Here is a 22807-nt window from a genome sequence, read left to right as displayed (position 1 = left end):
CAGGAAAGAAATCTGGAAACAGCAGCTCTTTAGGACCAAGGGGAATTCCACTATTGGCTGGTGTCCAAACTCACCAAGCACAGCTCATTGGTAGAAAAACAGGAAACTAAAGACTGGGTGGCAGGTTTCAGTCCTTTTCTTACCCTTGGGAAAGGGAATGAGGAGGTTACTTTTTAAAAAAAAAGATAGCTCAGAGTCGGTGGGAGTGTCCCAAAGGCACTGTGGGTGCTTGGCCAGTGCCCCACCTGGCCACCAGCTGTAGCCAGCAATGCCTCCAGGCTTCTCTTTCTCTGGACTCTCCATGGGCTACACACTCTCTTCTGCCACAGTTGCTCTCCCCTGGACCCACACTTCACTGGCTCTGCTGTGCACCCTGAGCACTTTTGCCTGCCTGGAACGTGTCCCTGAACTCTGATAATGCCTCTTGTTTGCCTGGATAGAGAAGGGAGTGTATGTTTGTGTAAATGTGCCTGGATGAGGGCCAGTACACTGAGACTGAGTGCTGGTTAGGCAGAGACCATGTGACTGAGTGATTCCTAGGTCCAGGTGCTGGACAGTTCACCGCTTCTGGAAGTGGTTGAACTCCCTCTGAAGGAGCAGGTACGTAATTTGGGGATGCTGTTAGATCCATCTTTGTCACTGGAGGCTCAGATAATGCCTGTGGTGAGAAGTATCTACTGTCAGCTTAGATTGGTAGACCAGCTACGCTCTTTTCTGGTCAGGGATAACTTGGCCACTGTGATTCATGTGTTGGTAACTTCATGACTGGACTACTGTAATGTGCTCTATGTGGGGCTTCTCTTGGGATTGGTCTGGAAGCTGCAGCTGGTGCTGAATACTGTGGCCAGGTTGTTAAGAGGAACATCTGAACAAGCACCTGTTACAACTGTGCTGAGGGAACTGCATAGGCTTCCAATGAGCTGCCGGTCCATGTTCAAGGTCTTCATGTTAATGTATAAAACCCTGAACAACTTGGGACCTGTAAGATCACCTTGGGAAAATTTTACTCCTGGCACCGCACCCTGCAGAAAACAGTCATTTTCTGCTGTTCTCCCTGTACTGTGGAATGCCCATCCCTCTGCCATTTGTGAAGCAGCAACAAGCCTCAGTTACTGCAGATGCCTTGGGAAAGAGACTCCTCTTTTTCACCCATAAGGTCAGACCTGCTTTTGTCTTTATGAATCCCCTGAATTCCTGTTCTTATCTGAGTTATATTGGTTTACTGGTTCTCTGTTTTACTTTGTTTTAATGATGTTCTTTACTGATTGGATGTTGAATGCTGCTTAGAGCTTTTAAAAATACTAAGCAGTTTATAGATGTACTAAATAAGTAAGTAAAATCTACTGTACAAAGGCAAAATGTATATGCATTGCTTTTCCCAACTCTGCCTCTGGCCCTGGTCATCGGTGGCATGTGAGCAGAAGGGAATGTGGCCCTTCGCATGAAAAAGATTGCCCACTCCTGTTCTGATTGATAGCGGAGCTACTAGGCATACAACAGTATTTCATAGTTGTGGTCCTAGCGCATGATTTGAAGTCTCATGAGACCACCACCTTACTGGAGCTAAGCAGGGTTGGGTCTACCTGGGAGCGATGTGCACACTGCCTTGGGTTCCACAACAAAGAAAGGTGAGATACACATGTAATAACATAAAATCCCCACATTGCTCCAGAGAGTGGGAGTGAAGGAGGCAGCAAAATGTCTTTGACTGGTCTGCACTCTCTCTTTTTCATGTGCATATATCCTGTGTATTTACTGTTTTTCAGTGTCATCAATGACTTATTTTATGTACAAGGGGATTTCTTTCCCTGTAGTTGACTACTCACTGGAAACACTCAGCTATGTGGAAAATGAATTCCAGCTGTTGGATGACGATATAGTGAATGTTGTTTACCCCAAGTCAGGTGAGTGGCGCATTTAGGTAATTTTAAACTCTGGACTTAATGGTCTTAAAGAGCCCCCTCTTTAGATAGTGATATTGATCACTCACTGTAAATATGTAGCACACAAAGAACATTAAACAACAAGATAGCTAATGTCTCTTCTACCCTTTTTTATGCTTTACAGCTGCTACATTTTTGACATATTATGACAAAAGTAGTTTGGAAACTCGAATCAAGGAAAAATACTTTGTGTATGTTCAGAGTGTCACATTCTAAGCTTACATAACTTATAATGAGTGTAGGCTGTCTGTATAGTCCCACACTCCACCTCTAGAAGGCAGCCCATATCAGCAGTTTGGGGATCTAGTCTTTTGAATTGCCTCTGAATATGGATGCTCTATTAGGTCACGAGGAATGAATGGTTTATGATTGTCACAAACCAACAAAACTAGGTACATTAAACAGTAAAAACGAAATACGTACAGTAGGGCCCCACTCATATGGCAGGTTAGGTTCCAGATCCCCGCCGAAAAGCGAAAACTGCCAAAAAGCGAAAACCGCCGAATAGCGGATCAGCTGTAGCACGGGGGTCTGGAACCTAACTCGCTGATCGTGCCAGAGGAGGAGAAAATTAACTGTAGTGCATGGAGTTCCAGCTGTTTGGCAACGTTTGGCCCCCTGAAGCTCCCTGTGCTACAGCTGATCGCGCGCTACAGCTGATTGCCCTGCTGGTGCAGTATAAGAAGTGCCGAAAAGCGGGGCCCTGTTGTAATAGCTTACCACAACAAGTCTGCCAACTGAGGATACCTTAACACTCAAGGCATAACTGATCTATATGAAATGATCAGGGATATGTACTGTTGATTAAGAGAAAGATGACTAAGAAAAAGCGTCCAACTAGTCCTAAATCCTTTGAAAATATATCAGAAACAACCCAATAGTCCATCCCAGATAGGCCAGTATTTTGATAATTGACCATGGTTTATTTTATGCTGACCAGTATTCCATGCCCTGAGCTTTTGCTTCTACAGACAACTTTAATCAATTGCTCCCTCTCAGAACTTCATCTCCCATTTTCTCCCCCCCCCCAATTACAAAGCTGTCTGAATTCCTCATGGACTTTAGCCGAACTCTCAAACCTACATTTTGCAATGAAATATATATATAAACTCATGTGCAAACGCAATGAACTGAACTTAAGATTGGAAAAACAGGAAACTGAGAAAACTGAAACTGACAGATCCAACCACCTGTAGTGGACATTAGCCATGAGTGAATCTGTTAAGTTTCAGTTACTCTGAGAGCCTTATTTTTCCTATCTTAACTTCACTTCTCCACATTTCCAAGCGAGTTTGCAGTTTTTTTTTTAAAAAAAATCCTCATAAATTCATTAGCATTTGAATGTACATTTCTTCTCAGATATAGAAATATGTATATATCTGTATACAATTTTGCTGCATACACACAATTTCCTCTAATATTTTTACTTTTTATGGTACATAGATATTTTTGTATACATTAATGAGATGGAAAACTGCATCACAAAATTCAAAGAAGACCGAGTTTCAAAGGATGGCTCACAGTTTTTCTCAATGTGCATATTAGGTCAGCCCACCTTTAAATGTAAAGTAAATCAAGTTTCTCTGCCATCCCTAGTGGACACAGGATGATCTGAGAACAACCCAAGATAAGCTGATAAGAGGGCGTGCGTGAATGCCATGGAGAGCTTTGTTCATGTCAACAGGAATGCTATAACCATCTCTGAATGCTTAAGATGTATAGACAAATAAGAGCCTCTATCTGGTATAGTTTAGTCACCTTGCTAATATCCACCCTTGCTCCCATCCATCAAAGGAATATACTTATTTTGACTTTGCCATGTTGAAATGATTTTGGAATCCTGCCCTTGTAGCAGAGTGTTGAGTAGCTAGCTATGAAAAGAAATCCATTCCCATTTTTATGGTTCTCTGATTGATTTTGCAAGGGACAGACACTTTCTAGTGGGCAGTGGAAGGGCAGATGGAACAAGATAAGCGAAATGTGTGCATTGCAGAGCAAAGAGGGGTGGAGAAGAAGACTGTGACTGGTAGACTTCCTCTTAGGTACCCATTGGATGCAGGAGATCTTGGGCTTAATCTGGCATGATGGGAACCCCTCGTGGGTTCAGAGTTTACCAGTGTGGGAACGGTCACCCTGGATTGAGACGGATGAGGGCCTGAAAGCAGCCTTGAAATATCCATCACCCAGGCTCCTGGCTAGTCACCTGCCATCCCACATTTTCCCCAAGTCCTTCCTCCACTCCAAGGCCAAGGTAAGAAATGATCCATTCACAGATCAAGCCTGCATTTGGCTACATTTCTTTCCGCAACACAGATATGGAGGAATACTGGACACAGGTCATCTACAGGAAGCTGCCACATTGTGTACTAAAGCATGGAGAGGACTATAGGGAGCCTCTTTAAGAGTTGCTTTGATTTTAGGTGAAGACGAGTTAGTCATAGTCCACCAAAGTTTATTCTAAGCTTTTTTCCCTACTGTACAAGCAGCCAGCACACTGCCCGCCCCCAATTTGTGCTATAATCTACTATTAGGAGGGTTTTTTGTGACAGTCTTCACCAGTACGGATACCTGCACCTCTTTTTTTGCTACCTATGCCAGCCATTTTGTGCTGGCACCCCCAATACTTTTATCAAGGCAGGGGTGCTGGCACCTCATTTTGTTACCAAAATAGCACTGACTAGTAGAATAAGATGATGAAGATTTGCAAGGAACCAGTACTTATCTTCATTTTCTATTTATTTTTATCTTTTCTCATCTATTTCTTTTTTAGAAACTATCTGGCTCCCTGTTAAATCAGCTGCACAAAAACTTATTTTGCACTGCACAATTTCTTGGGACACTGCACTGCATACAATGTGTCTAGCTGCATGTTAGAATAAACCTTGTAGTCCACTCGTGTGCATTATCTGAGGATGAGGCTTGGGACCCTGCAGGAAACCCAAGCATATTTGAAGCCCAGTCGGTCAGATACCTCTCCTGGAGATCCAGGCGACCACATATGCCACACAAAGGATCCAGGCTCTTCCCCTTCACCCTCACCTCCAGCTCTCTCGAGCTAAGATGAAGGTGGGGCCAGCAGGGGATACGGAATCAGTTATTTGAGGACAACACTTAAATGGACAGTCATGATATGAGAATATATATTCAGGGAAGGCAAATTACAAACAAACTTTGAACTTAGAGTGTTTTCCTGTCTTTCAGTTCAGAGTTTCTCTGGGATTAAAGTACATGTTGCAGTAATTGCATAGCTAGCCGGTAACTATATCAGGTTTTTAAAAAAGCTAATATGAGGGCCATATATTCACAGATGATTTGAATCAGGCAGCAAAGGTACTTCCAAGAGATACTTCAAGACTGCATCCACCTTATAACACACGGTTATGGCTAGATATATAATGCTGCCATTGCACCGGGGTCCATGCTTGCAAGTGGGCGCAAACATTGAGCTTTCATTTTTTTCACAAAAAGAAAAGAATCCGTACTAGAAGGAAAATTATAAAACAAAATGTGTAGGCACCTCCTGTGTGATTTCTGTGAGGTAAGCCAAGCTGCACGCACCGTTCAGGGTTTTTAGCCAGTGGGTGAAGTAAGAACTGTGATTGTTGAGTGAGTTATTTGGACTGAAGGCTATAGGAATCCCTGTGGTCCTAAAGAGCTGCTGCTAAGTAAATGGATCCAGTTGAAGCCTTATAAGGTTGTAGTGTCTGTCTAATCTGAGGTGAGATAAAAACCTATTATGCAACAAAATGTGGGTATCTTGCTGAGAGATACATAAAGGCTAACATCCAGCCTGACATGGAAATGGAGGGCAAGGAAAGATCCTCGACCCTTAAATTAGGGCCAACCCAAGACATTTTGCTGCTTGAGCAAATGCAGCCTCCCCAGGTGAAGGAAGCTATTTTGGCATCAGGGCACAAAATCCCACAAGCGCCTCTTGCACTCTCTGGCAATAGAAAAATGCAATAAATTAAATAATAAACCATCTGACGCCATTTCATGACTGCCTTATTCTGCCTAATGTTAGGGCTGGTCCTGTTGCTCTCCCTACATGTGGTCTCTGCGTGTCTTCCAGGTCATCTACACCCTGAGAAGCCCTAAAGATGTGCTGGTCTCATTCTACCACTTCTCCAAGGCCTTTAAAGGACTCAAGGACCCTGGGACTATGGAAGAGTTCATGGAGGAGTTCCTGAGTGGGAACCGTACGGCAAATCAGCCACTCTCCTGTGTTCTGGCCCCAGCCTCTGTCTATGCACATCAATACTCTTTTCATAGCTTCCCTACAGTCCTTGCCAAGAAGTATAATTCCTAGTGGGATACAGGACGAAGGGGGAAAATGGGGAAAGGTCTCACATTAGCTACACTCATTTATTTTTGTAGAAAAATATTAAATGTCCTGAACAGGTGAGTGCTACTATTTGGAATATGTGGGGAGGGGCTATGCTGAGGCCTCAGCTGCAGTGTTGAGGGCAATATATTAGACATCCTTACTGGTGGCAGTGAAAAAAGTTCTAAAGAGAGAATGTGTAGAGCTGCTGTTGCCTACAAACCTCCACATTTCCCTGTGTGGATAGTGTAATTACATAGATCAGTCACTAGGTGGCACTGGACCTTGTTGTATCTGAACTGAAGTTTCTTGCGAGAGTTCCACTTTATCCTGGTGTGAAAGGCCAGATGATGTGGGGAGGGAATATGGTGAAGCCTCATCTCCAGTGTAATGGGTGATATTTAGACATCCTCACTTGTGCCAGAGAGAAAGTATAGAATTGCTATTTCTTCCAACACCCCCAATCTCCCCTGTGTGGGTAATGTCATTATATAGATCAGTCACTAGATGACACTGATGTGCTCTCTGTGTCTTCCATGGCATTCCACTGTGTTCTTCCAGTGCCTTATGGTTCCTGGTTTGACTACGTGAAAGGCTGGGTGGAGATGAAGGACAGACCCAATGTCTTCTTCAACACCTATGAAGAACTACAGGAGGTATAAATCCAACCTGGATTATGTTCAAACAACCACAGTTATGCCCACTTATAAGGTTGCCCCTTGTTTTTTAAAAAAACAAAAACAAATTTCTGCTGAAATTGCCCAGGTCCCTCTGAGCTGATGTTAGAGTTCCTTGCTATCCCCCCAAGTGAAGATTAAAAATGAAAAACAAAATGGTTAAGGGCCCCATATGGTTTCAGAGTATCTTTCCTTGGATGCACATAATACTGGGTGTTTCCTGTCATTTTTTATTTATATATTTAATATATTGATCAAGTACATTTAAGTCTCTCCATGTTTGTAATTTGCTATTCTGCACCTAGTTCCAAGTCTCCTGCTGTCCTGGATGTTCCCTGTCATTTTTTATTTATATATTTAATATATTGATCAAGTACATTTAAGTCTCTCCATGTTTGTAATTTTCTATTCTGCACCTAGTTCCAAGTCTCCTGCTATCCTGGATGTTCCCTGTCATTTTTTATTTATATTTTTAATATATTGATCAAGTACATTTAAGTCTCTCCATGTTTGTAATTTGTTATTCTGCACCTAGTTCCAAGTCTCCTGCTGTCCTGGATGTTCCCTGTCCTTTTTTATTTATATATTTAATATATTGATCGAGTACATTTAAGTCTCTCCATGTTTGTAATTTGCTATTCTGCACCTAGTTCCAAGTCTCCTGCTGTCCTGGATGTTCCCTGTCATTTTTTATTTATATATTTAATATATTGATCAAGTACATTTAAGTCCCTCCATGTTTGTAATTTGCTATTCTGCACCTAGTTCCAAGTCTCTTGCTGTCCTGGATGTTCCCTGGGCGCTGTGCTGGCTTAGAGACAGCTTTGCAGCAATCTTGCCAAATGCACCCTGTACACTGGCAGCGAACCGTGTGCTTCTGTCTCAAAGGGCAGATCTGCACACAGAACGGTATGTGTGAGGCTGCACTGTCATTTGCTTTTGCCTCCTGCAGGACCTGCGAGGGAGTGTGGAGAGGATCTGTTGCTTCCTTGGCAAAGAGCTCAACAGCCAACAAATCGACTCTGTGGTGGACAATGCCTCCTTCCAGAAGATGAAGGACAACAAGATGTCCAACTTTTCCTTAGTCCCAGAGAGCCATTTTGACCATAAGAAAGGAAAGCTCATGAGGAAAGGTAATAATTTAGGTGGGAGAGTGAATAAGTAAAGGTCATGTGTGGAGAGCCTTTTTTTTCTATGGAGGGCCATTGACCCATGGGAAAAATAAATGAGCGGCACAGTCAATGGTGGGTGGGGCCAGAGCTTATGTGGGTGGAACATAGGGACAAAGAAGAAATGCAGTTCTGGTTGCATTTTAATGAGAAACATCCTAATGTGCACTTCATGAACTAATATGTGAACGGAAACACCATTATCCTTCAAAATGTAGACTTCTCTGAATTTTGCGATGAAGTTCTCCAAGAAAAGTGTATAAAAATACATATATTGGGGGGGAAATTCACAACAATGTATATGCTTGTGAAAATAAGATATCAAACACGTTATATTAGGGACACTTTCTTGCAATATTAGTCAAAACCACTCACAAAAATGTGTATAGTGGGAGGAAATTGTATTAAAATGTTATCGAATTGTTAGGAGGATTTTTAAAAAATCACAGATTGCTGCAGAAACATGGAGAGCTGAATTTAGCACCTCATCTGCACTATGCATTGAAAGCAGTATCATACCATTTGAAACAGTCATGGCTTCCCCCAAAGAATCCTGGGAACCAGTCATAATTGGTGGCTCCATGTCAGTGGGAGAGTGGACTCCATGCCGAGTCTTAGTCTGAACTTTCAAGGAGCTGTCCAAGGTGCCACACCTATTGTGGGAATATATTTCAGCACCAGGGAGAGTTCCTTGAAAGTTCAGACTAAAACCTGGAGCGGACTCCATTCCCCACTGACATGGAGACACCGGCCACCACTGCTGGGAACTGTAAATTGTTAAGGGTGCTGAGAATTGTTCACAGACTCCTGTTCACCTTACTACAATTCCCAGAGCAGTTTAACAATCAATCCCTCTTCCCAGGGAAATCTAGGAATAGCTGCAATGCATTAGGAAAGGCGGCTGGATGAGACAGCCAACAGGTTCTAGGCCATCAACCTGAAAGAATGACTGCTGCTGTGGTACAGATAGGGGTGGCTGGGGAGGGGTGCAGCAAAAACAGTTTGGGGACTGCTCTTGCCCCCCAACAGCAGCCCCCTGACTTGGCCTTACTCTGCTCAATGGGAGGGATGACGCTGAGGAAGAGAGGTCTTAATTTCCATAGACATAATTTCAGTTGAACTTCTTTGTGGTTATGATTACTCTTGCGTTGTTTCAGGAATCTCTGGGGATTGGAAGAACCACCTGACCGTGGCACAGAGTGAACGCTTTGACCGGGTTTATCAGGAGAAAATGCAGGGTGCGAAGATTCCCTTTCCATGGGACTGACAAAAACCAGATTGTTCCACCTGATGTTCTTCATCCTCGCACTCTTATGTCTCATATAGTTCATGTTCCTTCTAATTAATCACCAGGCATTTTTACTGGGGAATTTTTCGTTCCTCAGATATGGGAAGTAATGGCACAACCTGTACAGCAGAGGGCAGTGGATGTTAAAAATATGCCCAGTGCTGCATGGGTACATGATATTTGGAATTCTAGCGTAGCTCCAGGGTTACCCTTGCTTGTCTCAAAATAAACATGGGCACGTATTCAACTACTTTTTAAATTAAGGAACCTAAGTTAGTCTGTTAACTTCAGTTGGTTTACTCTGAGTAAGACTAGCATTAAACACTACGTTTCTTTGTAAAACGGCCTTCTTTTTTTCATTATTCTTGCAGAGCTTCTACTCTCACTGCTTCTGAATGTGCTGTTAGCTCACAGAGAAGAAGGCCCTTTCTGCATCATATATTTAAAGCAGTATTATAGCACTTTAATCCGTTGTGGCTTCCCCCAAAACATCCAGAGTGCGCAGAGAGTTATTAGCAGACCGCTTTTCACCTTACAGAGGTTCCATTCCAAGAGTTCCCTGGGAAGAGGGATTGATTGTCAAACCGCTGTGCCTCCCCCATCCCTTAATGTTTCTCCTTAACAAAAAAAAATTGAGAGTTTTCAAAACAACATGCAAACAGACACAAGTAATGTTGACACTATCTTATGAATAGACAACACACATTCTGGTTACATACACAAGTTTGTGATAACAATGACTGTACTGGAAGATATGCCCTCTCCACAGACTTGTATGGGAGGGTGGGGGACCTGTCATCGAAGATGTTTTGTGTACATAGCTCATAAATGGAAACCAAGTCTTATCAACCTTAGTATGGACATCTTCATGGCCACCGCTCGACCTAACCAGCTACTCTGGCAGCGCAGCGAGCAAAGAAACTCCCTGCAAATAGAGCCATGAAGATGCCCCAAATTTGTGCTATAATTCCATCTTGTGCTATAATATCCTGCTTCTCTGAGCGTTGCTGTATAGGGCTTGAATGAGTGACATCTCCTCAGGGTCTCTGGACAGATATCCTGGAATACTTCTGTTTGGGTTTCACCACTTTTTAATTTTCTGAAGTTTCTGAGTGCCTTGAAAATGGCATCTTTCTTACTAAGGCGCTCAAAGCAAACAAGTGTATCTGGCAGATCAATCAAGCAGCCTCTTGGACCCGTGACCCTATGTGACTTTTCTATATTGGTAGCACATAATGATACTTGCAGATTCAGCTGTTTAAGCCAGGCGATCAGAAAGAAGATCATGTCTCCTCCCCTTCCACTCCGTGGTCCCTTGAACTCTGAAATTTTGCCTGCAATCGTGGTATGACTGTTCTTGTTTAAGCTCTACGTCAGTAACTGCCATTTTGAGAAGTTCTAGTTTGGCCTGCATGGCTTGCCCTAATACTAAAACCTCATTCACTACAATAGCCACTGTAGCGATATTATTTGTAACTGCTTCTAGTTTAGCTTTGAGAGGCTGGAGGGCTAAAGACCAGTGTGTTGCTAACACATTTCTTACTTTAGAGATGAGGCCATCAGTTTCAGTGTCTCCCTCATTGACATTTGTCAGTTTCGCACCCTTGTTATATTTTTGTGCTGCTCTGCGCCATTTTTTCTGGGCTGATAAAATCTGACAGCTCCAGGCTGCTGCTGCTGATTTCCTCAGTATTGTGCAGTTGAGGGTACTTCATTGGAGTCAATCCTTGGTGCATATCTCTTGCAATGGTATAGAAATGGCCTTAGAATGCCTAAATCAGCCGCCGAATATCACTTATAAAACATGTGATTAGCAGAGAGCAGGGCTGGCCCCGGACATGATGGGGCCCTTGGGCACAAACCTGCCCCGGCACTCCCCTCCATGATTCATGGCAGAATCGCTGGTGTGGATCACACGCCCCGCCATTCCCTTGCTTAACCTACCTTTCTCAGCTGTTCTGAGGTTGCACACACAGCACTGCCCTTAACAAAGATGGCGGCCGAGGTTTCCCTAAGGGGCTGAAGCCTCTGCTGTCATCTTGGCTCATGGCAGGGATGCGCGCGCTCAGCACGCATGCGTGCCATTAGCCAAGATGGCAGCAAAGGCTTCAGCCCCTTAGGGAAACCTCAGCCACCATCTTTGTTAAGGGCAGCACTGCATGCGCAACCGCAGAGCGAGGTAGATTAAACAGGGGAACGGTGGAGCCCCAAAGCTCTCACTGTGCGATCCGCGGCAGCGATCCTGCTGTGAATCACGGAAGGGGAGCAGAGGGGCCCTTGGCCAGTGCCCCACCTGGCTGCCCTTTGGAACCGGTCCTGGTGGAGAGAGACAGTTATGGCTCCATTTGCCTCCAAGGCTCGCCCTGCCCAGCTCAGGTTTCTCCTTGTATTAAAAAAAAGTAAAACAATCTTTTAAAAAGTGAATTTAATGATGAGTGACAAAAACTCATTCAATAGCTCATAGATTTTGGAAAGCAGCATTGAAAGCTGCAGTTCTTGCCAAGCCCACTTTTACGCGTTAGACTCACAATTAGGGATGGAAAGATCTGTCTGTTTCGGTTCTCTCAGTTTCTCATTTTCCCAATGTTAAATTTCTGCATTTCTGCAGCAGTCTGTGAATTTTTAAAATAAAGTATCCTTATGAAAATTCTCCACTTTAGTGCAATTTTCCCCGATGAACACATTTTTGTAGGCAGTTTTTACAAAGGTACACATTTTGCCAGCCATTTCTCATCATTTCATGCCTTTTGCATGTTATTTTCACTCATGTATTCCTTTTTATGCACACTTTCCCCTAATATATGCATTTGTGTAAATGTTGTTTAGTTGGCAAACTGCATCCCAAAATTCTAATAAATGCATTTGAAGGATGGTTGTGTTTTGGTTCTCATATTGTGCCAGACATTGTGAATTTGATAAATACTTCTTGAAATGCAAACTGAATCAAAATTCCCACCCATCCCTACTCACAATAACTAAAGGAGGATTGTGCTGAGTGGTCACTCGAACATTGCTGAGGGCCTCTTGGCGGACCACTTCATGATTTTGCTGCCTGTTGTAGCAACCGTAATGCATTGCACTAGGTCCTGTATGATTTTGAATTGTGTTGTTATTGCTTCTTTAAAATGCAATATATGAAATAAAAGAAGAAATAAAAAGACAACGAAACATTCAGCTTCAAGGCTTCAGCCATTCTTCATCTAGCCTGTTCACTGCATCGTATACCCAATCTGATTTACCTGGAAGTAAGCCCCATTAAGCTTAAAGAATTACTTCTGAGCAGATGTGTATACAGTGAATTTTTAACGAGTGCCTGGGCTTTAGCGTAAATCTTTACATTTGCTGGGGGCGGGTTCATATCTGAGCATAATAACTTCTACAGAGTCCCTGTCCCAAGATGCATCCTGCCTGCTCTGGAGAAAAGAAGGTGCAAGACACAAGGCAGGAAAGAAATCTGGAAACAGCAGCTCTTTAGGACCAAGGGGAATTCCACTATTGGCTGGTGTCCAAACTCACCAAGCACAGCTCATTGGTAGAAAAACAGGAAACTAAAGACTGGGTGGCAGGTTTCAGTCCTTTTCTTACCCTTGGGAAAGGGAATGAGGAGGCTACTTTTTTAAAAAAAAGATAGCTCAGAGTCGGTGGGTGTGTCCCAAAGGCACTGTGGGTGCTTGGCCAGTGCCCCACCTGGCCACCAGCTGCAGCCAGCTATGCCTCCAGGCTTCTCTTTCTCTGGACTCTCCATGGGCTACACACTCTCTTCTGCCACAGCCCCTCTTCCCTCGACCCACACTTCACTGGCTCTGCTGTGCACCCTGAGCACTTTTGCCTGCCTGGAACGTGTCCCTGAACTCTGATAATGCCTCTTGTTTGCCTGGATAGAGAAGGGAGTGTATGTTTGTGTAAATGTGCCTGGATGAGGGCCAGTACACCGAGACTGAGTGCTGGTTAGGCAGAGACCATGTGACTGAGTGATTCCTAGGTCTAGGTGCTGGACAGTTCACCGCTTCTGGAAGTGGTTGAACTCCCTCTGAAGGAGCAGGTACGTAATTTGGGGATGCTCTTAGATCCATCTTTGTCACTGGAGGCTCAGATAATGCCTGTAGTGAGAAGTATCTACTATCAGCGTAGACTGGTAGACCAGCTACGCTCTTTTCTGGTCAGGGATAACTTGGCCACTGTGATTCATGTGTTGGTAACTTCATGACTGGACTACTGTAATGTGCTCTAAGTGGGGCTTCTCTTGGGATTGGTCTGGAAGCTGCAGCTGGTGCTGAATACTGTGGCCAGGTTGTTAAGAGGAACATCTGAACAAGCACCTGTTACACCTGTGCTGAGGGAACTGCATAGGCTTCCAATGAGCTGCCGGTCCATGTTCAAGGTCTTCATGTTAATGTATAAAGCCCTGAACAACTTGGGACCTGTAAGATCATCTTGGGAAAATTTTACTCCTGGAACTGCCCTGCAGAAAACAGTCATTTTCTGCTGTTCTCCCTGTACTGTGGAATGCCCATCCCTCTGCCATTTGTGAAGCAGCAACAAGCCTCAGTTACTGCAGATGCCTTGGGAAAGAGACTCCTCTTTTTGACCCATAAGGTCAGACCTGCTTTTGTCTTTATGAATCCCCTGAATTCCTGTTCTTATCTGTGTTATACTGGTTTACTGGTTCACTGTTTTACTTTGTTTTAATGATGTTCTTTACTGATTGGATGTTGAATGCTGCTTAGAGCTTTCAAAAATACTAAGCAGTTTATAGATGTTCTAAATAAATAAGTAAGATCTACTGTACAAAGGTAAAATGTATATGCATTGCTTTTCCCAACTCTGCCTATGGCCCTGGTCATCGGTGGCATGTGAGCAGAAGGGAATGTGGCCCTTCGCATGAAAAAGATTGCCCACTCCTGTTCTGATTGATAGCGGAGCTACTAGGCATACAACAGTATTTCATAGTTGTGGTCCTAGCGCATGATTTGAAGTCTCATGAGACCACCACCTTACTGGAGCTAAGCAGGGTTGGGTCTACCTGGGAGTGATGTGCACACTGCCTTGGGTTCCACAACAAAGAAAGGTGAGATACACATGTAATAACATAAAATCCCCACATTGCTCCAGAAAGTGAGAGTGAAGAAGGCAGCAATATGTCTCGGACTGGTCTGCACTCTCTCTTTTTCATGTGCATATATCCTGTGTATTTACTGTTTTTCAGTGTCATCAATGACTTTTTTATGTACAAGGGGATTTCTTTCTCTGCACTGGACTGCTCGGTGGAAACACTGAGCTATGTGGAAAATGAATTCCAGCTGTTGGACGACGATATAGTGAATGTTGTTTACCCCAAGTCAGGTGAGTGGCGCATTTAGGTAATCTTAGACTCTGGACTTAATGGTCTTAAAGAGGCCCCTCCTTAGACAGTGATACTGATCACTCACTGTAAATATGTAGCACACAAAGACATTAAAGAAGATAGCTAATGTCCCTTCTACCCTTTTTTATGCTTTACAGCTGCTACATTTTTGACGTATTATGACAAAAGAAGTTTGGAAACTCTAATCAAGGAAAAATACTTTGTGTATGTTCAGAGTGTCACATTCTAAGCTTACATAACTTATAATGAGTGTAGGCTGTCTGTATAGTGCCACACTCCACCACTAGAAGGCAGCCCACAAAAGAATCTAAACCCTTGATTCAAAAGACTAGATCCCCAAATTGCTGGCCCATATCAGTTTGGGGATCTAGTCTTTGAATTGCCTCTGAATATGGAGGCTCTTTTGGGTCACAATGAATGAATGGTTTATGATTGTCACAGACCAACAAAACTAGGTACATTAAAACAGTAAAAACGAAATACATACAGTAGGGCCCCACTCATATGGCAGGTTAGGTTCCAGATCCCTGCCGAGAAGCAAAAACTGCCGAAAAGCAAAAACCGCCGAAAAGCGGATCAGCTGTAGCACGGGGGTCTGGAACCTAACTCGCTGATCGCGGCAGAGGAGGAGAAGATTAGCTGTAGCGCAGGGAGTTCCAGCTGCTTGGCAGTGCTTGGCCCCTGAATCTCCCCGCGCTACAGCTGATTGCGCGCTACAGCTGATTGCGCGCTACAGCTGATTGTGCGCTACAGCTGATTGCGCGCTACAGCTGATTGCGCGCTACAGCTGATCGCGTGCTACAGCTGATTGCCCTGCTGGTACAGTATAAGCAGAGCGCTGAAATGCGGGGCTCTATTGTAATAGCTTACCACAACAAGTCTGCCAACTGAGGATACCTTAACAATCAAGGCATAACTGATCTATATGAAATGATCAGGGATATGTACTGTTGATTAAGAGAAAGATGACTAAGAAAAAGGGTCCAACTAGTCCTAAATCCTTTGAAAATATATCAGAAACAACCAGATAGTCCATCCCAGATAGGCCAGTATTTTGATAATTGACCATGGTTTATTTTATGCTGACCAGTATTCCATGCCCTGAGCTTTTGCTTCTACAGACAACTTTAATCAATTGCTCCCTCTCAGAACTTCATCTCCCATTTTCTCCCCCCCCCACACACACAATTACAAAGCTGTCTGAATTCCTCATGGACTTTAGCCGAACTCTCAAACCTACATTTTGCAATGAAATATATATATAAACTCATGTGCAAACGCAATGAACTGAACTTAAGATTGGAAAAACAGGAAACTGAGAAAACTGAAACTGACAGATCCAACCACCTGTAGTGGACATTAGCCATGAGTGAATCTGTTAAGTTTCGGTTACTCTGAGAGCCTTATTTTTCCTATCTTAACTTCACTTCTCCACATTTCCAAGCGAGTTTGCAGTTTTTTTAAAAAAAAATCCTCATAAATTCATTAGCATTTGAATGTACATTTCTCCTCAGATATAGAAATATGTATATATCTGTATACAATTTTGCTGCATACACACAATTTCTTCTAATATTTTTACTTTTTATGGTACATAGATATTTTTGTATACATTAGTGAGATGGAAAACTGCATCACAAAATTCAAAGAAGACCGAGTTTCAAAGGATGGCTCACAGTTAGGTCAGCCCACCTTTAAATGTAAAGTAAATCAAGTTTCTCTCCCATCCCTGGTGGACACAGGATGATCTGAGAACAACCCAAGATAAGCTGATAAGAGGGTGTGCGTGAATGCCATGGAGAGCTTTGCTCATGTCAACAGGAATGCTATAACCATCTCTGAATGCTGAAGATGTATAGACAAATAAAAGCCTCTATCTGGTATAGTTTAGTCACCTTGCTAATATCCACACTTGCTCCCATCCATCAAAGGAATATACTTATTTTGACTTTGCCATGTTGAAATGATTTTGGAATCCTGCCCTTGTAGCAGAGTGTTGAGTAGCTAGCTATGAAAAGAAATCCATTCCCATTTTTATGGTTCTCTGATTGATTTTGCAAGGGACAGACACTTTCTAGTGGGCAGTGGAAGGGCAGATGGAACAAGATAAGTGAAATATGTACATTGCAGAGCAAAGAGGGGTGGAGAAGAAGACTGTGACTGGTGGACTTCCTCTTAGGTACCCATTGGATGCAGGAGATCTTGGGCTTAATCTGGCGTGATGGGAACCCCTCGTGGGTTCAGAGTTTACCAGTGTGGGAACGGTCACCCTGGATTGAGACGGATGAGGGCCTGAAAGCAGCCTTGAAATATCCGTCACCCAGGCTCCTGGCTAGTCACCTGCCATCCCACGTTTTCCCCAAGTCCTTCCTCCACTCCAAGGCCAAGGTAAGAAATGATCCATTCACAGATCAAGCCTGCATTTGGCTACATTTCTTTCCGCAACACAGATATGGAGGAATACTGGACACAGGTCATCTACAGGAAGCTGCCACATTGTGTACTAAAGCATGGAGAGGACTATAGGGAGCCTCTTTAAGAGTTGCTTTGATTTTAGAAGAAGATGAGTTAGTCATAGTCCACCAGGGTTTATTCTAAGCTTTTTTCCCTACTGTACAAGCAGCCAGCACACTGCCCAACCCCAATTTGTGCTATAATCTACTATTAGGAGGGTTTTTTGTGACAGTTTTCACCAGTACGGATACCTGCACCTCTTTTTTTGCTACCTATGCCAGCCATTTTGTGCTGGCACCCCCAATACTTTTATCAAGGCAGGGGTGCTGGCACCTCATTTTGTTACCAAAATAAAACTGACTAGTAGGATAAGATGATGAAGATTTGCAAGGAACCAGTACTTATCTTCATTTTCTATTTATTTTTATCTTTTCTCATTTATTTCTTTTTTAGAAACTATCTGGCTCCCTGTTAAATCAGCTGCACAAAAACTTATTTTGCACTGCACAATTTCTTGGGACACTGCATTGCATACAATGTGTCTAGCTGCATGTTAGAATAAACCTTGTAGTCCACTCGTGTGCATTATCTGAGGATGAGGCTTGGGACCCTGCAGGCAACCCAAGCATATTTGAAGCCCAGTCGGTCAGATACCTCTCCTGGAGATCCAGGCGACCACATATGCCACACAAAGGATCCAGGCTCTTCCCCTTCACCCTCACCTCCAGCTCTCTCGAGCTAAGATGAAGGTGGGGCCAGCAGGGGATACGGAATCAGTTATTTGAGGACAACACTTAAATGGACAGTCATGATATGAGAATATATATTCAGGGAAGGCAAATTACAAACAAACTTTGAACTTAGAGTGTTTTCCTGTCTTTCAGTTCAGAGTTTCTCTGGGATTAAAGTACATGTTGCAGTAATTGCATAGCTAGCCGGTAACTATATCAGGTTTTTAAAAAAGCTAATATGAGGGCCATATATTCACAGATGATTTGAATCAGGCAGCAAAGGTACTTCCAAGAGATACTTCAAGACTGCATCCACCTTATAACACACGGTTATGGCTAGATATATAATGCTGCCATTGCACCGGGGTCCATGCTTGCAAGTGGGCGCAAACATTGAGCTTTCATTTTTTTTTACAAAAAGAAAAGAATCCGTACTAGAAGGAAAATTATAAAACAAAATGTGTAGGCACCTCCTGTGTGATTTCTGTGAGGTAAGCCAAGCTGCACGCACCGTTCAGGGTTTTTAGCCAGTGGGTGAAGTAAGAACTGTGATTGTTGAGTGAGTTATTTGGACTGAAGGCTATAGGAATCCCTGTGGTCCTAAAGAGCTGATGTTAAGTAAATGGATCCAGTTGAAGCCTTATAAGGTTGTAGTGTCTGTCTAATCTGAGGTGAGATAAAAACCTACTATGCAACAAAATGTGGGTATCTTGCTGAGAGATACATAAAGGCTAACATCCAGCCTGACATGGAAATGGAGGGCAAGGAAAGATCCTCGACCCTTAAATTAGGGCCAACCCAAGACATTTTGCTGCTTGAGCAAATGCAGCCTCCCCAGGTGAAGGAAGCTATTTTGGCATCAGGGCACAAAATCCCACAAGCGCCTCTTGCACTCCCTGGCAATAAAAAAATGCAATAAATTAAATAATAAACCATCTGACGCCATTTCATGACTGCCTTATTCTGCCTAATGTTAGGGCTGGTCCTGTTGCCCTCCTCCCTACATGTGGTCTCTGCGTGTCTTCCAGGTCATCTACACCCTGAGAAACCCTAAAGATGTGCTGGTCTCATTCTACCACTTCTCCAAGGTCTCTAAAGGACTCAAGGACCCTGGGACTATGGAAGAGTTCATGGAGCAGTTCATGAGTGGAAACTGTACGGCAAATCAGCCACTCTCCTGTGTTCTGGCCCCAGCCTCTGTCTATGCACATCAATACTCTTTTCATAGCTTCCCTACAGTCCTTGCCAAGAAGTATAATTCCTAGTGGGATACAGGAGGAAGGGGGAAAATTAGGAAAGGTCTCACATTAGCTACACTCGTTTATTTTTGTGGAAAAATATTAAATGTCCTGAACAGGTGAGTGCTACTGTTTGGAATATGTGGGGAGGGGCTATGCTGAGTCCTCAGCTGCAGTGTTGAGGGCAATATATTAGACATCCTTACTGGTGGCAGTGAAAAAAGTTCTAAAGACAGAATGTGTAGAGCTGCTGTTGCCTACAAACCTCCACATTTCCCTGTGTGGATAGTGTAATTACATAGATCAGTCACTAGGTGGCACTGGACCTTGTTGTATCTGAACTGAAGTTTCTTGCGAGAGTTCCACTTTATCCTGGTGTGAAAGGCCAGATGATGTGGGGAGGGAATATGGTGAAGCCTCATCTCCAGTGTAATGGGTGATATTTAGACATCCTCACTTGTGCCAGAGAGAAAGTATAGAATTGCTATTTCTTCCAACACCCCCAATCTCCCCTGTGTGGATAATGTCATTATATAAACCAGTCACTAGATGACACTGATGTGCTCTCTGTGTCTTCTATGGCATTCCACTGTGTTCTTCCAGTGCCTTATGGTTCCTGGTTTGACCACGTGAAAGGCTGGATGGAGATGAAGGACAGACCCAATGTCTTCTTCAACACCTATGAAGAACTACAGCAGGTATAGTTCCAACCTGGATTGTGTTCAAACAACCACAGTTATGCCCACTTATAAGGTTGCACCTTTTTAAAAAAAGAAATATCTGCTGAAATTGCCCAGGTCCCTCTGAGCTGATGTCAGAGTTCATTGCTATCCCCCCAAGTGAAGATTAAAAATGAAAAACAAAATGGTTAAGGGCCCCATGTGGTTTCAGAGTATCTTTCCTTGGATGCACATAATACTGGGTGTTTCCTGTCATTTTTTATTTATATATTTAATATATTGATCAAGTACATTTAAGTCCCTCCATGTTTGTAATTTGCTATTCTGCACCTAGTTCCAAGTATCCTGCTGTCCTGGATGTTCTCTGGGCGCTGTGCTGGCTTAGAGACAGCTTTGCAGCAATCTTGCCAAATGCACCCTGTACACTGGCAGCGAACCGTGTGCTTCTGTCTCAAAGGGCAGATCTGCACACAGAATGGTATGTATGAGGCTGCACCGTCATTTGCTTTTGCCTCTTGCAGGACCTGCGAGGGCGTGTTGAGAGGATCTGTTGCTTCCTTGGCAAAGAGCTCAACAGCCAACAAATCGACTCTGTGGTGGACAATGCCTCCTTCCAGAAGATGAAGGACAACAAGATGTCCAATTTTTCCTTACTTTCAGAGAGCCATATTGACCATAAGAAAGGAAAGCTCATGAGGAAAGGTAATGCATTAGGAAAGGCGGCTGGATGAGACAGCCAACCAGTTCTAGGCCATCAACCTGAAAGAATGACTGCTGCTGTGGTACAGATAGGAGTGGCTGGAGAGGGGTGCAGCAAAAACAGTTTGGGGACTGCTCTTGCTCCCCAACAGCAGCCCCCTGACTTGGCCTTACTCTGCCCAATGGGAGGGATGACGCTGAGGAAGAGAGGTCTTAATTTCCATAGACGTAATTTCAGTTGAACTTCTTTGTGGTTATGATTACTCTTGCGTTGTTTCAGGAATCTCTGGGGATTGGAAGAACCACCTGACCGTGGCACAGAGTGAACGCTTTGACCGGGTTTATCAGGAGAAAATGCAGGGTGCGAAGATTCCCTTTCCATGGGACTGACAAAAACCAGATTGTTCCACCTGATGTTCTTCATCCTCGCACTCTTATGTCTCATATAGTTCATGTTCCTTCTGATTAATCACCAGGCATTTTTACTGGAGAATTTTTCGTTCCTCAGATATGGGAAGTAATGGCACAACCTGTACAGCAGAGGGCAGTGGATGTTAAAAATATGCCCAGTGCTGCATGGGTACATGATATTTGGAATTCTAGCGTAGCTCCAGGGTTACCCTTGCTTGTCTCAAAATAAACATTGGGATGTATTCAACTATTTTTTAAATTAAGGAACCTAAGTTAGTCTGTTAACTTCAGTTGGTCTACTCTGAGTAAGACCAGCATTAAACACTACGTTTCTTTGTAAGACGGCCTTCTTTTTTCATTATTCTTGCAGAGCCTCTACTCTCACTGCTTCTGAATGTGCTGTTAGCTCACAGAGAAGAAGGCCCTTTCTGCATCATATATTTAAAGCAGTATTATAGCACTTTAATCCGTTGTGGCTTCCCCCAAAACATCCAGAGTGCGCAGAGAGTTATTAGCAGACCGCTTTTCACCTTACAGAGGTTCAATTCCTGGAGTTCCCTGGGAAGAGGGATTGATTGTCAAACCGCTGTGCCTCCCCCATCCCTTAAGGTTTCTCCTTAACAAAAAAAATTGAGAGTTTTCAAAACAACATTCAAACAGACACAAGTAATGTTGACACTATCTTATGAATAGACAACACACATTCTGGTTACATACACAAGTTTGTGATAACAATGACTGTACTGGAAGATATGCCCTCTCCACAGACTTGTATGGGAGGGTGGGGGACCTGTCATCGAAGATGTTTTGTGTACATAGCTCATAAATGGAAACCAAGTCTTATCAACCTTAGTATGGACATCTTCATGGCCACCGCTCGACCTAACCAGCTACTCTGGCAGCGCAGCGAGCAAAGAAACTCCCTGCAAATAGAACCATGAAGATGCCCCAAATTTGTGCTATAATTCCATCTTGTGCTATAATATCCTGCTTCTCTGAGCATTGCTGTATAGGGCTTGAATGAGTGACATCTCCTCAGGGTCTCTGGACAGATATCCTGGAATACTTCTGTTTGGGTTTCACCACATTTTAATTGTCTGAAGTTTCTGAGTGCCTTGAAAATGGCATCTTTCTTACTAAGGCGCTCAAAGCAAACAAGTGTATCTGGCAGATCAGTCAAGCAGCCTCTTGGACCCATGACCCTATGTGACTTTTCTATATTGGTAGCACATAATGATACTTGCAGATTCAGCTGTTTAAGCCAGGCGATCAGAAAGAAAATCATGTCTTCTCCCCTTCCACTCCGTGGTCCCTTGAACTCTGAAATTTTGCCTGCGATCGTGGTATGACTCTTCTTGTTTAAGCTCTATGTCAGTAACTGCCATTTTGAGAAGTTCTAGTTTGGCCTGCACGGCTTGCCCTAATACTAAAGCCTCCTTCACCACAATAGCCACTGTAGCAATATTATTTGTAACTGCTTCTAGTTTAGCTTTGAGAGGCTGGAGGGCTAAAGACCAGTGTGCTGCTAACACATTTCTTACTTTAGAGATGAGGCCATCAGTTTCAGTGTCTCCCTCATTGACATTTGTCAGTTTCACACCCTTTTTATTTTTTGTGCTGCCCTGCGCCATTTTTTCTGGGCTGATAAAATCTGACAGCTCCAGGCTGCCGCTGCTGATTTCCTCAGTATTGTGCAGTTGAGGGTACTTCAATGGAGTCCCTCTCGATCCTTGGTGCATATCTCTTGCAATGGTGTAGAAATGGCTTTAGATTGCCTAAATCAGCCGCTGAATATTACTTATAAAAAACGTGGTTAGCAGAGAGCAGG

The 22807-nt window shown here is 43.5% G+C and overlaps 2 protein-coding genes across 3 annotated transcripts; both read left to right on the top strand.

The window, feature by feature from the left end:
• The first annotated feature begins 492 nt into the window (after positions 1-492).
• Positions 493-9743, top strand: LOC133370570 (sulfotransferase 2B1-like). 2 transcript variants are annotated; one of them, XM_061597059.1, is made up of 7 exons: positions 493-600; positions 1767-1904; positions 3986-4194; positions 6016-6142; positions 6829-6923; positions 7897-8077; positions 9271-9743. In XM_061597059.1, exons 2-7 carry the CDS (start codon positions 1775-1777, stop codon positions 9378-9380), a joined length of 852 nt encoding a protein of 283 aa, XP_061453043.1. In that variant the 5' UTR covers positions 493-600; positions 1767-1774; the 3' UTR covers positions 9381-9743. The 2 variants fall into 2 exon arrangements, with proteins under 2 accessions (XP_061453043.1, XP_061453044.1); XM_061597060.1 differs by lacking the exon at positions 493-600 and adding an exon at positions 1017-1156.
• A 3593-nt stretch (positions 9744-13336) lies between these two features.
• Positions 13337-21319, top strand: LOC133370634 (sulfotransferase 2B1-like). The gene is made up of 7 exons (XM_061597223.1): positions 13337-13443; positions 14608-14744; positions 16946-17154; positions 18980-19106; positions 19793-19887; positions 20391-20571; positions 20849-21319. The coding sequence occupies exons 2-7, from the start codon at positions 14627-14629 to the stop codon at positions 20956-20958; spliced, it is 840 nt and encodes a 279-aa protein (XP_061453207.1). The 5' UTR covers positions 13337-13443; positions 14608-14626; the 3' UTR covers positions 20959-21319.
• The last annotated feature ends 1488 nt before the right edge of the window (positions 21320-22807 follow it).

The sequence above is a fragment of the Rhineura floridana genome, chromosome 15 (assembly GCF_030035675.1).
Source record: "Rhineura floridana isolate rRhiFlo1 chromosome 15, rRhiFlo1.hap2, whole genome shotgun sequence".
Lineage (NCBI taxonomy): Eukaryota > Metazoa > Chordata > Lepidosauria > Squamata > Rhineuridae > Rhineura > Rhineura floridana.
This window is presented reverse-complemented; position numbering and strand designations above follow the sequence as displayed.

Excerpts from the sequence above, each read along its gene's own strand:
- LOC133370570 (XM_061597059.1), top strand. The coding sequence starts at position 1,775 with ATGACTTATTTTATGTACAAGGGGATTTCTTTCCCTGTAGTTGACTAC. Across the intron at positions 4,195-6,015 it reads TCCTCCACTCCAAGGCCAAG|GTCATCTACACCCTGAGAAG; the intron begins GTAAGAAATGAT and ends CGTGTCTTCCAG. Across the intron at positions 6,143-6,828 it reads GGAGTTCCTGAGTGGGAACC|TGCCTTATGGTTCCTGGTTT; the intron begins GTACGGCAAATC and ends GTGTTCTTCCAG.
- LOC133370634 (XM_061597223.1), top strand. The coding sequence starts at position 14,627 with ATGTACAAGGGGATTTCTTTCTCTGCACTGGACTGCTCGGTGGAAACA. Across the intron at positions 19,107-19,792 it reads GCAGTTCATGAGTGGAAACT|TGCCTTATGGTTCCTGGTTT; the intron begins GTACGGCAAATC and ends GTGTTCTTCCAG. Across the intron at positions 20,572-20,848 it reads AGGAAAGCTCATGAGGAAAG|GAATCTCTGGGGATTGGAAG; the intron begins GTAATGCATTAG and ends GCGTTGTTTCAG.